Here is a 16,659-nt window from a genome sequence, read left to right as displayed (position 1 = left end):
ACTCAGGTAAAGGCTCCATTATAATTGGGGGTGATATGAACATATGTACCGACCCTAAACTGGACTCAACACACCCTAACCGAGACTCAGTGCCCTCCCTACAAGAAACTCTACATAAGGAACAACTTTATGATGCATGGAGAGTGATGAATGCATCCGAAAGAGACTTCACGTTCTATTCACAGGTTCATAAGTCATGGTCCAGAATTGATCTATTTCTATTAGATAAACATACACTACAGAAGGTTAAAGATGTTAAGATACATCAAATAACATGGTCGGACCATGCTCCCGTTTCACTGACCTTAAGTGTTTTGGGTCCATCGCCAGATAGACCTGCATGGAGGCTCAATACAACATTATTAGCTTCTGACACCAACAAAGAGAATATAACTAATGTTTTAAAAGAATTTTTTGAAATAAACGAGAATGGTGAAGTTGGAATGGCTACGATTTGGGCAGCCCATAAGGCGCACATAAGAGGTTATCTAATAAAACTAGGTGCAAACAAAAAGAGGGATCAAAAAGCAAAAATGGAAGCATTATTAACAGAAATACATAAATGTGAAACTACCCTGAAGCGCACATTCTCCCAACAAACATCTAACATCCTCTTCCAGCTAAGGCAGGAGCTTAGGCTACTTTTACAAAATAAATATGAGTTCCTCCTCAAAAAATATAAAACCAATCATTACTCCCAAGGTAACAAAGCCAGCAAAAAATGTGCTAATATTATCAAAAGTAGACAAGCCAAAACCAACAAAGGCAAAACTGTTCAACCCCAGAGACATAGTTAACGCGTTTAGCGATTACTATAGCGCCCTTTATAACATCAAACAAGATCCGAACACCACCCAACCTACCCCCCAATCTATCACTAAATTCCTGGATACTATAAATTTACCTCACATCTCAACAGAGGATTTAGAACACCTTAATAAACACATCTCTCTCTCTGAAATCTTCCATGGCATCAAATCTATAAAATCAAACAAAGCGCCGGGCCCTGACGGCTTTAGGGGGGAATACCTCAAGACTTTTTCTAATATATTAGCCCCTAGGCTCCAAACTTTATACAATATATTTCTGCAATCTGGTACAATACCGCAGGAATACCTATCAGCCACAATATCCATTTTACCCAAACCTGGAAAAGACCTAAGTAGCCCTTCCAATTACAGGCCGATCTCTCTCCTGAACGGAGATTTGAAATTGTACGCTAAGATCTTAGCCTCAAGACTATTAATGGTTCTTCCTAAACTAATCAACTTAGATCAGGTTGCCTTTATGAAGGGCAGGCAGTCAGGCGATGGCACTAGGAGATTTATAGACCTCTTAAGGTTCACTGAGCTCGGTCGGATGCCTTCTCTGTTCCTATCCTTGGATGCGGAGAAGGCATTCGACCGGGTAAACTGGACATTCTTGAGAAGCATCTTACACAGGTTCGACTTAACTGGAAATATACAGACTGGTATTATGGCCCTCTACACATCCCCCACAGCCAGGGTGGTGTCGTCTGGCTTTCAATCTAAAATATTCACAATTACCAATGGCACCCGTCAGGGGTGCCCCTTATCCCCTCTCATATTCACACTCATCATGGAGACTATGGCTCAAAAAATACGAGAAAATCCTTTAATCAAAGGAATACAGTGCCATGATCAAACTCACAAAATAGGCCTATTTGCGGACGACACCATCCTGGCTATCACTGATCCCCTAAACTCCATGAAATACCTCATGAAGGATCTTGAGGCCTTCTCTGAGGTATCATATTATAAAATTAACGAGTCTAAGTCATATATACTAGGGTCTAATATTCCCTTCGAGGTGCAGAAAATACTTAAAGCACAATATACCTTTCCATGGGCAAAGGACTCGATCCAATATCTAGGCATTAAATTGTCAGCCTCAGCAAATAAATTATTCAAGCTAAATTTCACCCCCTTACTGCAGACAGTTAAGACTGAACTCCAAGATTACGCCAAACATCAACTATCATGGGTAGGTAGACTAGCAGCATTAAAAATGTTTACCTTACCTAAAATAACATATATATTTCGGACTGTCACAATCCCAATCCGTAAGAAATTTTTTGCAGACCTCAATAAAATCACTCTAGAATATATATGGGGCAAAGACAAGAAACACAGACTAGCTCTTAAAAATTTAATAATTCCAAAACACTCTGGAGGTTTTGGACTACCTTGTTTCAAGTCCTTATATATAGCTTGCAACCTAGAGATCTCTAAGGCTTGGTGGATGGATAAGGACAGGCCCCTTTGGGCCACACTTGAAAGCAACATACTGAACCACCACCCCAAAGATGTATTGATAGCTAATTGCATCCAAAGTAACACGCAAATTCCCAACTATCCTACTATTAAGGCCACTATTAGTGCCTGGAAAACGTTATCAGAAACTAAATTTATAGGGCACAAATTGTCCTGCCCAAACATACCTCTATCCTGTCTCAAAGTCCTAATAGACAATATTAATATAGCAGAATGGTTGAAAGCAGGAGTTTACACATAGTGTTGGGCGAACAGTGTTCGCCACTGTTCGGGTTCTGCAGAACATCACCCTGTTCGGGTGATGTTCGAGTTCGGCCGAACACCTGATGGTGTTCGGCCTTTTAAGTTCGGGTTCGCCCCGAACTACTAAATGGCCGCGAACAGGGCCGAACAGGGCCCTGTTCGGCCGAATACTGCCCCCCTATGGGGTCGCAGGCATAAGGGGGGGAGCATGCCCCGATCGCGGGGGGGGGGTCGGAAATTCCCCCCACCCCCTCCGCTAGCGCTCCCCCCTCTGCCCGCTTCCCCATACAAAAGTTTAATGAAGTAAAACAGTACCGGTCCGGTGCGGTGGTAGTGGCTGGGTGGCTGGCAGTGGGCGGCACTGTTTAGTGAGTGACTGAGGAGGAGGAGTCCGGAGAGTGACGCGTTGAGGGAGGCCGGGCAGCGGGCGGTTCAGCAGTAGTACCGTACTACTGCTGAACCGCCCGCTGCCCGGCCTCCCTCAACACGTCACTCTCCGGACTCCTCCTCCTCAGTCACTCACTAAACAGTGCCGCCCACTGCCAGCCACCCAGCCACTACCACCGCACCGGACCGGTACTGTTTTACTTCATTAAACTTTTGTATGGGGAAGCGGGCAGAGGGGGGAGCGCTAGCGGAGGGGGTGGGGGGAATTTCCGACCCCCCCGCGATCGGGCATGTCCCCCCTTATGGGCCCCCAAAAGCGGGATGTTCGGGGAGTTCGGGGTTCGGCCCGAACATGCCGAACATCGCAGCCATGTTCGGCGAACTTTCCCGAACCCGAACATCCAGGTGTTCGCCCAACACTACACTACAACAGGTCTTATCCACAACAGGGGTAAAGTCGTTCCAAGAACTAAGAGAGGAATGTGGTTTGAATAATAGAGAATTTCATACGTATCTTCAGATACGCCACTTTATACAATCGACACAATCTAAATGGCCCCTATGGCCAAAAAGTCTCTACGCCTGTTTCGCAGACCCAGGTAAATTTAAGAAAGGAATCGCTATTTGTTATGAAACCCTTACACGTGACTCCTCTACAAGCCTAGAGAAATATTTACCACTAGTCGACCCGTGGCGTAGCATATGCCGCATAAGAGGGTAGAGGGCAGGAAGGGGGAGCCCCCCCTCACCTGGGTCCCCCATGTGCACTCCCCCTCCATCTTAAGCTCAGCAGGAACCCTCCCCCCCCTCACCTGGGTCCCCCATGTGCGCTCCCCCTCCTGCTTAAGCACAGTAGCAGCCACCACTATTAGTAAGAGGCAGCGGGCGGGGATGACTCACCTCTTCCGTGTTCCATCGTGCGTTCCACTGTCGTCACTTCCTGCAATGCCGCACATTGGTGTAATTTGCCTTTTTAAAACAGAAGGGAATCTGCAATAATTCAGCTATAAGGTTACCCACAATGCACTGCTACTAAATATGCAAATTACCCCTTTTCCCAATTGGTAAGCCAAGCAAGCATCCAGAGCTGCTTGTGTATAGCAAGCATATAGCTTTAAATTTTACACAGTCATATCAAACCCATATGTAGACAGCCTGTTTCAGACTTTTGGTCCTCATCAGTACATGGCAGGGATTGATACAGCTAAATGAGATAGGGCTTGGACCAGTACAAGAGTAACCAAGCAGCTCAGGGTGACCCAAACCACTTGGAATGTATAGGGGATAAAAGGGACCAAAAAGACCTCCTACTAAAAAAAGCAAAGCTTGGTGTAATTTGCCTTCCTAAAACAGAAAGAAATATGCAATAATTCAGCTATAAGTGAACATTTGTGGTTACCCACAATGCACTGCTACTAAATATGCAAATGATTCCTTTTCACCGTTGGTAAGGCAAGCAAGCCTATAGCTTTAAGCTTTACACAGTCATATCAAACCCACATGTGACAGCCTATTTCAGATATTTGGTCCTCAACAATACATAGCAGGGATTGATTCAGCTGTATGAGATAGGGCTTGGACCAGTACAACAGAGTAACCAAGCAGCTCAGGGTGACCCAAACTACTAAGAATGTGTAGGAGGATAAAAGAGACCAAAAAGACCTTCTACTAAAAAAAAGCAAAACTTGGTGTAATTTTCCTTCTTAAAACAGAAGCAAATCTGCAATAATTCAGCTATAAGTGAACATTTGTGGTTACCCACAATGCACCGCTACTAAATATGCAAATTATTCCTTTTTGCCCTTTGTTTGATATGACACTACTTCTTCTTCTTGCTTGGACCGGCCCCTTCTTCTTGCTTGGACCGGCCCTGGGGGCAGGGCGCTACTTCTTCTTCTTGCTTGAAGGTTGAGGCACTTACTCTATTATATATATAGATACTGGACAGTATCTCTTAGAGAAAATATTACAATAGGAAAATGGTGCCAGGCCTCAAAAAACATAACACACTTATCCAAATGCATATCGCATTGGGAAACTGTATTAAAAATAATGTACAATTGGTATATTACCCCCTCTAAGATAGCCAAATATTCCAAATCACAACAGGGGCTTTGCTGGAGAAACTGTGGAGAGGAGGGAACCCTAACGCATATATTATGGGAGGGCCCATACATAAAGACAGACAGACACTTATATAGCACTTTTCTCCTGGCGGACTCAAAGCGCCAGAGCTGCAGCCACTAGGACGCGCTCTATAGGCAGTAGCAGTGTTAGGGAGACTTGCCTAAGGTCTCCTGCTGAATAGGTGCTGGCTTACTGAACAGGCAGAGCCAAGATTCGAACCCAGGTCTCCCATGTCAGAGGCAGAGCCCTTAACCATTACACTATCCAATATGGGCCCAAGTGTTTGAGGAAATATCGGACCAACTGGGGAAACACATAATACCCTTCCCCAGTCTAGCATTACTACATATAGACTTGGACACCATACCAAAGCCACACAGATTAAAAATAACCCACCTACTATGTGCCACAAGACAAGCAATATGCTCACATTGGAAAGATCCTGATCCGCCCACATGGGTATACATAAAAAACCTAGAGGCGCTAAACTTCGATATGGAATTCAAACTACGCAATATATCCAATTGAAATGCCACAACAGGGGAAATCCAGAAACTCAAAGAGTTAGAGACATGATACAGGTTTTAGACAGTAAAAACCAAGTCACCCACCACACGAGAGTGAACACCCTAAGAGGAGACTGGTAAGGCAGCTTGATACATGTTATAGTTCGTTATCTGTTAAGGTTTCGTTGTTCTATGTTTAATGTGCTATTATCCATGTATAAGGAAAATAATCGAGCTTGGTACTAGGGAACTATTAATAACTATTTGACATACCATATAATTGATGTAATAACTCAGTTTTGAATACACATATGTCAAGTTGCAGAAGTGAATATATGTACACGTGTTTTTGTATTGCCATATAGCGCATTTGAGATTTGTTCTACTAAGCTTCATAGTACTTACTGTATGTATTCCTGAAAACCTTCAATAAAAAATTACGTTTAAAAAAAAAAAAAAAGATTGTGAACTCCTCTGAGGACAGTCAGTGACATGACTATGTACTCTGTAATGTGCTGCAGGAGATGTCAGTGCTATATAAATACATAATAATAATATGGTAGGACATTGGGCTATGACTATGGTAGGATTAGAGTGTGAGCTCCTCTGAGGACAGTCAGTGACATGACTATGTACTCTGTAATGTGCTGCAGATGTCAGTGCTATATAAATACATAATAATAATATGGTAGGACATTACACTATGACTATGGTAGGATTAGATTGTGAGCTCCTCTGAGGACAGTCAGTGACATGACTATGTACTCTGTAATGTGCTGCAGGAGATGTCAGTGCTATATAAATGCATAATAATAATATGGCAGGACATTAGACTATGTCTATGGTAGGATTAGAGTGTGAGCTCCTCTGAGGACGGTCAGTGACATGACTATGTACTCTGTAATGTGCTGCAGGAGATGTCAGTGCTATATAAATACATAATAATAATATGGTAGGACATTAGACTATGTCTATGGTAGGATTAGAGTGTGAGCTCCTCTGAGGACAGTCAGTGACATGACTATGTACTCTGTAAAGTGCTGCAGGAGATGTCAGTGCTATATAAATACATAATAATAATATGGTAGGACATTAGTCTATGACTATGATAGGATTAGAGTGTGAGCTGCCCTGAGGACAGTCAGTGACATGACTATGTACTCTGTAATGTGCTGCAGAAGATGTCAGTGCTATATAAATATATAATAATAATATGGGAGGACATTAGACTATGACTATGGTAGGATTAGATTGTTAGCTCCTCTGAGGACAGTCAGTGACATGACTATGTACTCTGTAATGTGCTGCAGGAGATGTCAGTGCTATATAAATGCATAATAATAATATGGCAGGACATTAGACTATGTCTATGGTAGGATTAGAGTGTGAGCTCCTCTGAGGACGGTCAGTGACATGACTATGTACTCTGTAATGTGCTGCAGGAGATGTCAGTGCTATATAAATACATAATAATAATATGGTAGGACATTAGACTATGTCTATGGTAGGATTAGAGTGTGAGCTCCTCTGAGGACGGTCAGTGACATGACTATGTACTCTGTAATGTGCTGAAGAAAATGTCAGTGCTATATAAATACATAATAATAATATGGTAGGACATTAGACTATGGCTATTAGATTGTGAGCTCCTCTGAGGACAGTCAGTGACATGACTATGTACTCTGTCTGTACAGTGCTGCAGGAGATGTCAGTGCTATATAAATACATAATAATAATAATATGGTAGGACACTAGACTATGACTATGGTGGGATTAGAGTGTGAGCTCCTCTGGGGCAGTCAGTGACATGACTATGTACTCTGTAATGTGCTGCAGGAGATGTCAGTGCTATATAAATACATAATAATAATATGGTAGGACATTAGAAAATGACTATGGTAGGATTAGAGTGTGAGCTGCCCTGAGGACAGTCAGTGACATGACTATGTACTCTGTCTGTACAGTGCTGCAGAAGATGTCAGTGCTATATAAATACATAATAATAATAATAATATGGTAGGACATTACACTATGACTATGGTAGGATTAGAGTGTGAGCTCCTCTGAGGACAGTCAGTGACATGACTATGTACTCTGTAATGTGCTGCAGAAGATGTCAGTGCTATATAAATACATAATAATAATATGGTAGGACATTAGACTATGACTATGGTAGGATTGGAGTGTGAGCTCCTCTGAGGACAGTCAGTGACATGACTATGTACTCTGTAATGTGCTGCAGGAGATGTCAGTGCTATATAAATACATAATAATAATATGGTAGGACATTAGACAATGACTATGGTAGGATTAGAGTGTGAGCTGCCCTGAGGACAGTCAGTGACATGACTATGTACTCTGTCTGTACAGTGGTGCAGAAGATGTCAGTGCTATATAATTACATAATAATAATAATAATATGGTAGGACATTACACTATGACTATGGTAGGATTAGAGTGTGAGCTCCTCTGAGGACAGTCAGTGACATGACTATGTACTCTGTAATGTGCTGCAGAAGATGTCAGTGCTATATAATACTTAATAATATTAATAATCAAACTACTTGTGTGTTGTCTCAAACTAGGGCTGCCACTGGGAGCTCCATGCATAAGAATCGTGAGGGCTCCCCCAGCAAAAAAAAAATTGGAAAAGCAAGCCAGGTAGAAAGTGCCCCCAGCATAGGTAACCAGCTATAGGGGCCCCCAGTATAGGTAGCCAGGTATAGGTGCCCCCAGTATAGGTAACCAGCTATAGGGGCCCCCAGTATAGGTAGCCAGGTATAGGTTCCCCCAGTATAGGTATCCAGCTATAGGTGCTCTCAGTTTAGGTAACTAGGTATAGGTGCCCCCAGTATAGGTAGCCAGGTATAGGTGCCCCCAGTATAGGTTAGCCAGGTATAGGTGCCCCCAGTATAGGTAGCCAGGTATAGGTGCCCATAGTATAGGTAGCCAGGCATTGGTGCCCCAAGTATAGATAGCCAGGTATAGCTGCCCCCAGTATAAATAGCAAAGTATAGGTGCCCCCAGTATAGGTAGCCAGCTATAGGTGCCCTCAGTATACGTAGCCAGGCATTTGTGCCCCCAGTATAGATAGCCAGGTATAGCTGCCCCCAGTATAGATAGCAAGGTATAGGTGCCCCCAGTATAGGTAGCCAGTTATAGGTGCCCTCAGTATAGGTAGCCAGGTATAGGTGCCCCCAGTATAGGTAGCCAGGTATAGGTGCCCCCAGTTTAGGTAACCAGGTATAGGTGCCCTCAGTTTAGGTAACCAGGTATAGGTGCCCCAGTATAGGTAGCCAGGCATTGGTGCCCCAAGTATAGATAGCCAGGTATAGCTGCCCCCAGTATAAATAGCAAGGTATAGGTGCCCCCAGTATAGGTAGCCAGCTATAGGTGCCCTCAGTATACGTAGCCAGGCATTTGTGCCCCCAGTATAAATAGCCAGGTATAGCTGCCCCCAGTATAGATAGCAAGGTATAGGTGCCCCCAGTATAGGTAGCCAGTTATAGGTGCCCTCAGTATAGGTAGCCAGGTATAGGTGCCCCCAGTATAGGTAGCCAGGTATAGGTGCCCCCAGTATAGGTAGCCAGCTATAGGTGCTCTCAGTTTAGGTAACTAGGTATAGGTGCCCCCAGTATAGGTAGCCAGCTATAGGTGCCCCCAGTATAGGTAGCCAGGTATAGGTTCCCCCAGTATAGGTATCCAGCTATAGGTGCTCTCAGTTTAGGTAACTAGGTATAGGTGCCCCCAGTATAGGTAGCCAGGTATAGGTGCCCCCAGTATAGGTAGCCAGGTATAGGTGCCCCTAGTATAGGTAGCCAGGCATTGGTGCCCCAAGTATAGATAGCCAGGTATAGCTGCCACCAGTATAAATAGCAAGGTATATGTGCCCCCAGTATAGGTAGCCAGCTATAGGTGCCCTCAGTATACGTAGCCAGGCATTTGTGCCCCCAGTATAGATAGCCAGGTATAGCTGCCCCCAGTATAGATAGCAAGGTATAGGTGCCCCCAGTATAGGTAGCCAGCTATAGGTGCCCTCAGTATAGGTAGCCAGGTATAGGTGCCCCCAGTATAGGTAGCCAGGCATAGGTCCCCCCAGTATAGGTAGCCAGCTATAGGTGCTCTCAGTTTAGGTAACTAGGTATAGGTGCCCCCAGTATAGGTAGCCAGCTATAGGTGCCCTCAGTTTAGGTAACCAGGTATAGGTGCCCCCAGTATAGGTAGCCAGTTATAGGTGCCCCCAGTGTAGGTAGCCAGGTATAGGTGCCCTAAGTATAGGTAGCCAGCTATAGGTGCCCTCAGTTTAGGTAACCAGGTATAGGTGCCCTCAGTTTAGGTAACCAGGTATAGGTGCCCCAGTATAGGTAGCCAGGTATAGGTGCCCTAAGTATCGGTAGCCAGCTATAGGTGCCCTCAGTTTAGGTAACCAGGTATAGGTGCCCTCAGTTTAGGTAACCAGGTATAGGTGCCCTCAGTTTAGGTAACCAGGGATAGGTGCCCTCTGTTTAGGTAACCAGGTATAGGTGCCCCAGTATAGGTAGCCAGGTATAGGTGCCCCCAGTATAGGTAGCCAGGTATAGGTGCCCTCAGTATAGGTATCCATCAGACACGGTGTCTCCAGATGCTCTATCATATGGTGGTCTAAAATTTAGTCATGCCCCTAGACCAGGCCACAAACATGGAGGGGGGGTGGGGATCCTCCTCTCTGAACACTGTTCCTTTAAGCCACTCACATCACTGCCCGCACTCTCATCCTTTGAAGTTCATGCTGTCCGTCTCTACTCTCCATACCACATTCAGATTGCTATTATCTACCGCCCGCCCGGTCCAGCCTCTACTTTCATTGATCACTTTTCAGCATGGCTTCTCCAGTTCCTCTCCACTGATATACCCTCTATCATCATTGGAGATTTTAATATACCCATCGATACTAATTGCCCTACTGCCACCAAACTGCTCTCTCTCACCTCCTCGTTTGACCTCACCCAATGGTCCTCCACTTCCACCCACAAAGACGACCACACTCTTGACCTTGTCTTTACCCGCCTCTGTTCTATTTCAAGCTTTCATAACACTCCGCTTCCCCTCTCAGACCACAACCTTCTTACCTTCTCAATCAATTCTTCTCTACCGTCAACTCCTCCAACACTACACCATACAGTCACGCACAGGAATTACCGCAACCTGGATGTGAATTCCCTGACTGAGGCCTTGCAACCTCTAAGTACCCTGTCTTCCTACACTGACTCTGAGGCAGCATCCAGTTACTTATTTAATGTAGTCTCCTCTGCCATGAATTCAGCCGTTCCACTCACCACCACCTGCCCCCGCCAAACTAACCGGCAGCCCTGGCTCACTGAACAAATCAAACAGCTGAAAAGGCACTCCAGGGTGGCAGAAAGATGCTGGAGAAAAAGCACTGCTGTAGAAGACTTCAATCACTATAAACAAACTATGCAGGAGCTCAGGGATGCCCTCACTTCTGCTAAGCAGTCTTATTTCTCCTCGCTCATTTCCTCACAGTCTCACAACCCAAAACAATTATTCAACACCTTTAACTCCCTACTTCGTCCCCCACCTCCTCCCCCTACCACATGTCTGTCAGCCGACAACTTTGCATCATACTTTACAAGCAAAATTGATGCAATACGTAATAGCTTTAACGCGCAACCATTTTTACCAGCACAGCCGTCACCTATAAATTCCTTCTGTCCGCCTGCACCCTCACCCACCACTAACTGCCTCCCCCCCGCTCCACAAGACCAGTCTCCCACTCTAACATCTTTCACCACACTAACTGATCAGTGTCTTTCCTCACTAATCTCCAAAGCGCATCTCACTACCTGTGCCCTGGACCCCATTCCCTCTCATCTAATCCCCCAGCTTTCCTCCTCCTTTAATCCCGCTCTAACAACTCTATTCAACCTTTCTATCTCCACTGGCACTTTTCCTTCCTTATTCAAACAAGCTATCATCACACCACTAATCAAAAAACCCTCTCTTGATCCAACTTCTCTATCCAACTACCGTCCTGTCTCGCTCCTCCCCTTTGCTTCTAAACTGCTGGAACGTCACATCCATTCAGAATTGTCTGCCTTTCTCTCTACCAACTCCTTACTTGACCCCTTTCAATCTGGATTCCGCACACACCATTCCACTGAAACTGCCCTCACGAAAGTTGCTAATGACCTACTGGTAGCTAAATCCAAAGGCCAGTTCTCCATTCTAATACTCCTTGACCTTTCCTCTGCCTTTGACACGGTTGATCATGCTCTGCTTCTGCAGACACTGTCATCTTTAGGAATCAAGGGACAAGCACATTCCTGGATCTCCTCTTATCTCTCTGGACGCTCTTACACTGTCTCCTTCTCTAACACCAAGTCCTCTCCACACCCACTGTCTGTTGGTGTACCTCAAGGCTCTGTTCTTGGGCCACTTCTTTTCTCAATTTACACCCGTGGCCTGGGACAACTAATTAACTCTTTTGGCTTCCAGTATCACCTCTATGCGGATGACACCCAAATCTATCTCTCAGCTCCTGACCTGTCCTCACTACTATCCAGAGTCCCCGACTGTCTACGTGCCGTTTCTGCATTCATGTCCTCCCGCTTCCTCAAACTCAACATGACTAAAACGGAAATTGTGATTTTTCCACCATTGCTATCTACACCCCCACCAATTGCAACCATAACGGTAGACAACACCCCAATAACCTCAACCACTAAGGCCCGCTGCTTGGGGGTTATACTTGACTCAGAGCTCTCCTTTAAACCTCACATTGCCTCATTAACCACCACCTGCTATTTCCAGCTCAAAAATATATTCCGTATCCATCCCTTCCTCACACAAGAGGCCACCAAAATGCTTGTTCATGCCTTAATCATCTCCCGCCTAGACTACTGCAACACCCTGCTCTGTGGCCTACCAAAAAACAGGCTAGCTCCTCTCCAATCCCTTCTAAATGCAGCGGCCCACCTCATTCACCTTTCCACACGCTCTTCTGATGCAGCCCCACTGTGCCATTCTCTCCACTGGTTACCCATTACCAAGAGGATCCAGTTCAAACTCCTGACTCTAACATACAAAGCCCTGCACGAGTTGTCTCCTCCATACATCTCCTCACTAATCTCAAGATATTGTCCCTCCCGCAACCTTCGCTCCTCCCAAGAAATTCTCCTGGCCTCTAAGCTGATCACCTCCTCTCATGCTCGCATCCAGGACTTTACACGAGCATCAGCCCTTATCTGGAACTCTCTTCCACAGCCTGTACGTCATGCTCCAAACCTGGACATCTTCAAACGCACTCTTAAAACACACCTTTTCAGACAAGCTTATAACATTCTATAGCCCTTTATTTACTTATTTGTCACAATGTAATCAGAGGCAAAGAATCACTGCCTCATCCATCCTCCACCCCCTTACCTAGTGTGTCCCCCACTACCCATTAGATTGTAAGCTCGCAAGGGCAGGGTCATCCTCCTAATGTTTACTGTTTTTGTAACAATATTTGTGCTGCTTGGAACTCTGCTGTATATTTGTTAGTTGTATCTATGTTCCCCTTGTCGTCTTATTGTGCTTTGTAAAGCGCTGCGGAATATGTTGGTGCTATATAAATAAATAATAATAATAATAATAATAATAGGTAGCCAGTTATAGGTGCCCTCAGTATATTTAGCCAGCTATAGGTGTCCCCAGTATGGGTAGCCAGCTACTGAGCGAGTAAAGCACTGCAGAGAAGAGTGGACCTCTGTCACATGGAACGTGGAAGAGGTGAGTCAGCGTTTCCTGCCTGCTGCCATTGCTAGAAGAGGGAGTGCTGAGGGGGAGCCCGAGGTAAGGGTGGAGTCGGGTCCCCCTCCCCGCTGCTGTGTGTGCTTGCTGCTCATCCTTCCTGTGCTGCACCTCCTCCTGCCCCTAAAAATGGCCCTGGAGAGCCCCAGAGGCATGCCCCCTCCCCTCAGGCTTCTCCCCCTAAGGGCCCTCTGCAGCTGCATCCCATGCAGGGGCATTAGTTTAGCCCCTGGGAGAACATCTGTACATTGTCTCTCAGTGTCAGAAAAATCACCTGTGTCTGAATTGTACATCCGCGTGGTCCTGTTGGAATACCGATTCCGTGTCTGGGTGAAAGCAGCTGGGTCATCTTCTGGAAACCTGCTGAAAATAATGAGATTCCTCTCAGATGAGGGCAATTCATCTTGAAAAGTAATGTTGATAGGAGGTGCAGGTGCTTCGGGAGAATGGTTGACTTCAGCTTCTGGTTGATTCCACTGAAAAGACGTGAAGTTCTCTACTATGTTGCATAGCTTCAGGTTCTTCTGCAGTACCGGCCGCTCCAGAAACTCGGCCCTGCATTCAGGACAATTGTACATCCAGAGCTCCTCCTGCGAGTCAAAGTGTTGTATGGCACATAACCGGCAGAAGTTGTGTCCGCAAAGCAAAGTTATTGGGTCCTTGTAGATGTCTCGGCAAATGGAACACTCAAGCTCCTCTTTGAGACTAGCAGAAGCCATTGCTGACTGCAGAAGGGAAAAGTGAAAATGAAACTCTCTGATTTAAATGTCTGTGCAGTTTATGAGGACACAGGGCGAGGCAGAAACCATAGTCACGAGTTATGTACTGTAAACTTTAGAAAAGGTCAAAGATCTGTAGTTCTACCAGACAATAAAAGATCAGCCTTTACTGTTCTGAAGAGGTCAAACAGAAATAAAGTGTCCTAACAGCAGGGTAAAAATAAAGTATCCCTTCTTCAATATGAAATAAGATCAGTTTGTCTTCAGCAACAAGAAGGTTGTGTAACCGAACACCTCATCGAGTTCCTACAGAAGGATTATCAAAGTTCCTTGAACATCTGATACACCTTTCCACTCCTCTCATTGCACAAATATTCTCAGAACTTCCTGGACTTGAAGTGGACTTAGATTTTGTTTGCACTTCCTTGTAGGAGAGTGAAAAAGTTTTGCAACCAAAGTCCAAAGTACTGGGACATTTTCTTCTTTATCTATAAGGGGGCCAAGGCAGTTGGGATCCCATCAGGGGCATAGCAATAGGGGGTGCAGAGGTAGCGACCGCATCAGGGACCTTGAGCCAGAGGGGCCCCGAAGGGCCCTTCCTCAACTACAGTATTAGCTCTCTATTGGTCCTGTGCTCATAATAATCACTTCTATACAGGGATGCTCATCCGGATTCCAGATATCCGGGTAACCTGGATATCCGACCATTTTTACGCTACCTGGATCAGATTAAAGATTCCAGATTTCTATAGAAATCCGGATAGCTATCTGCAAATATTTTGCCGCATTACCCGGATATATGGGGATATCTGGGATATCCGGATCCGAAATACTGTAACTAAGGTGATGACGTCCTGGAGCCAATCAGAGGGCTCCCAGCAGAAGCCCTAGCAACCAATCACAGAGGGGAACCCTGGCCAGCCCCACCTGACCTCATTGAGCCAATCAGAGGCCACCCAGCAGAAGCCCTGACACCCAATCACAGAAAGGAACACTGGCCAGCCCCCCTTGTATAATAAGGAGGACTGCCATGATGGGACAGATCGTCCTAGCTTGCTGAATGCTTCCTGAGAGACATGCTCCAGTGCCTGTGGCCTAGCCAGGGCTGCCTGTACACAGTTATAAACCTAAAGCTGTTCATTGATTAACCCCTTCACTACTCTATAGTAATCGTTATTTAGCTTGATTGATGTCTCATAGTGTGACAGTTAGAGTGTGTGCTGCACAGCTGCAGTGCTGCGGGGCCTAGGGCTGCACACAGTGATAAGCTCAGTGATTAACCCCTTCACTATCACTACACTATTGTTAAATCATTAATGTGTTAGTGTGCACTAGTGTCTTCTCCTCTGCTGTCTGACTGTCACTCGGCACTTGTCACGTGTCACTTGTCATTTTGCACTTGGCATATGTCACGTGTCACTTGGCAAGTGCCACGTAACAAGTGGCAAGTGCCATGTGCCACGTCCGGCATGCTCCTGGCACACATTACACCTGATGCTGCTGCATTGCCCTGCTCCTGCTGCCTGTGCAGCTCCCACCACTAGGGTGCCACAGGCCGCTGGTACCACCTATATTTAACCCAAAACACAATTGCTGCATAATTTTTTGGAGGTGTCTTGGCTGAAAACTGCCATGTCCCAATTGTGCGGGTGGACTTTGGACACAATGTGGGGTGCACGACCGCTGTCTAGAACCTAGGCCTAATGTTAATTGACAGCCATTTTTTTTTGGGGGGGGGGGGGGGGGATTTGAAGTCCCCACATTATCAATTAGTGTTCCCGGGATCGGTTGAAAAGGGCGCCCGAGCTGCCTGTATGAAAAGGGCGCCGCCATAGACCTCAATGTTATTTCTGGAAATATGGGCTACAAGGTGTAGAAAAGGGCGCCCGAGTTTTGATATAGGCTACAAGTGGGCTCCCCTTTGAAGCCCATATTTTTTCGGCTACAAGGTTTTCAGCTACAAGCGGGCTCCCCTTTGTAGCCCATATTTTTTTCGGCTACAGTAAGGTGCCCCTCTGTAGCCCATATTATTGACTTTTTTTTTGTAGCCGAAGTTTTTATATGGGCTACAAGCGCTGGAAGCCGAATTATTTCATTCCCCCACTATCCATGGCGGCCTGGAGGGGGAATAGTAATTAGCACATCCCGGAGTTTTTTTGTAGCCGAAGTTTTTATATGGGCTACACCAGGCGCCTTTTTTGTAGCCGAAGTTGGTATATATATGGGCTCCACCAGGCGCCCTTTTTTACCAGCGCCCTTTTCATGTAGACCCGTGTTCCCCTTCGCAAAATAATGATGCTACATGCCTCATTTACCCTAAAAACACCTTTTAAAGCTATTTAAAGGGCACTTCCGGTTTCTCTATCCAGATATCCGAATAGGTCGGATATCCGCAGATAATGCGTCCGGATATCCGCGTTAACGCAGATATCTAAAAGGCCGGATTCGGATATTCGAACCGGATCCGGATATCTGGGTATCCGGATCAATTCGGATTTTAAAAAGTACTATCCGAGCACCGCTGATTCTATAGATACTTTGAATCGTGGTAATCATTAACAAGCTGTTCCGCATCCCCTTCTTGCACCTCTG

The 16,659-nt window shown here is 45.5% G+C and overlaps 1 protein-coding gene across 4 annotated transcripts in view; it reads right to left on the bottom strand.

Moving 5' to 3' along the window:
• The window catches only part of LOC137562472 (ficolin-1-A-like), a 72,633-nt gene that overhangs the window by 35,235 nt on the left and 20,739 nt on the right, over positions 1-16,659 (bottom strand). The window contains exon 2 of one of the 4 annotated variants that reach the window (XM_068273841.1): positions 13,623-14,073. The exons of 1 other annotated variant lie outside the window; for it this stretch is intronic. In XM_068273841.1, the coding sequence (XP_068129942.1) occupies positions 13,623-14,067 (445 nt within the window). In that variant the 5' untranslated portion in view covers positions 14,068-14,073. Of the gene's footprint in view, positions 1-13,622; positions 14,370-16,659 lie in introns of those variants that run through there. 2 more of the 4 variants (XM_068273843.1, XM_068273842.1) reach the window with 2 other exon arrangements.

The sequence above is a fragment of the Hyperolius riggenbachi genome, chromosome 3 (genome assembly GCF_040937935.1).
Source record: "Hyperolius riggenbachi isolate aHypRig1 chromosome 3, aHypRig1.pri, whole genome shotgun sequence".
NCBI classification, from domain to species: Eukaryota; Metazoa; Chordata; class Amphibia; order Anura; family Hyperoliidae; genus Hyperolius; species Hyperolius riggenbachi.
This window is presented reverse-complemented; position numbering and strand designations above follow the sequence as displayed.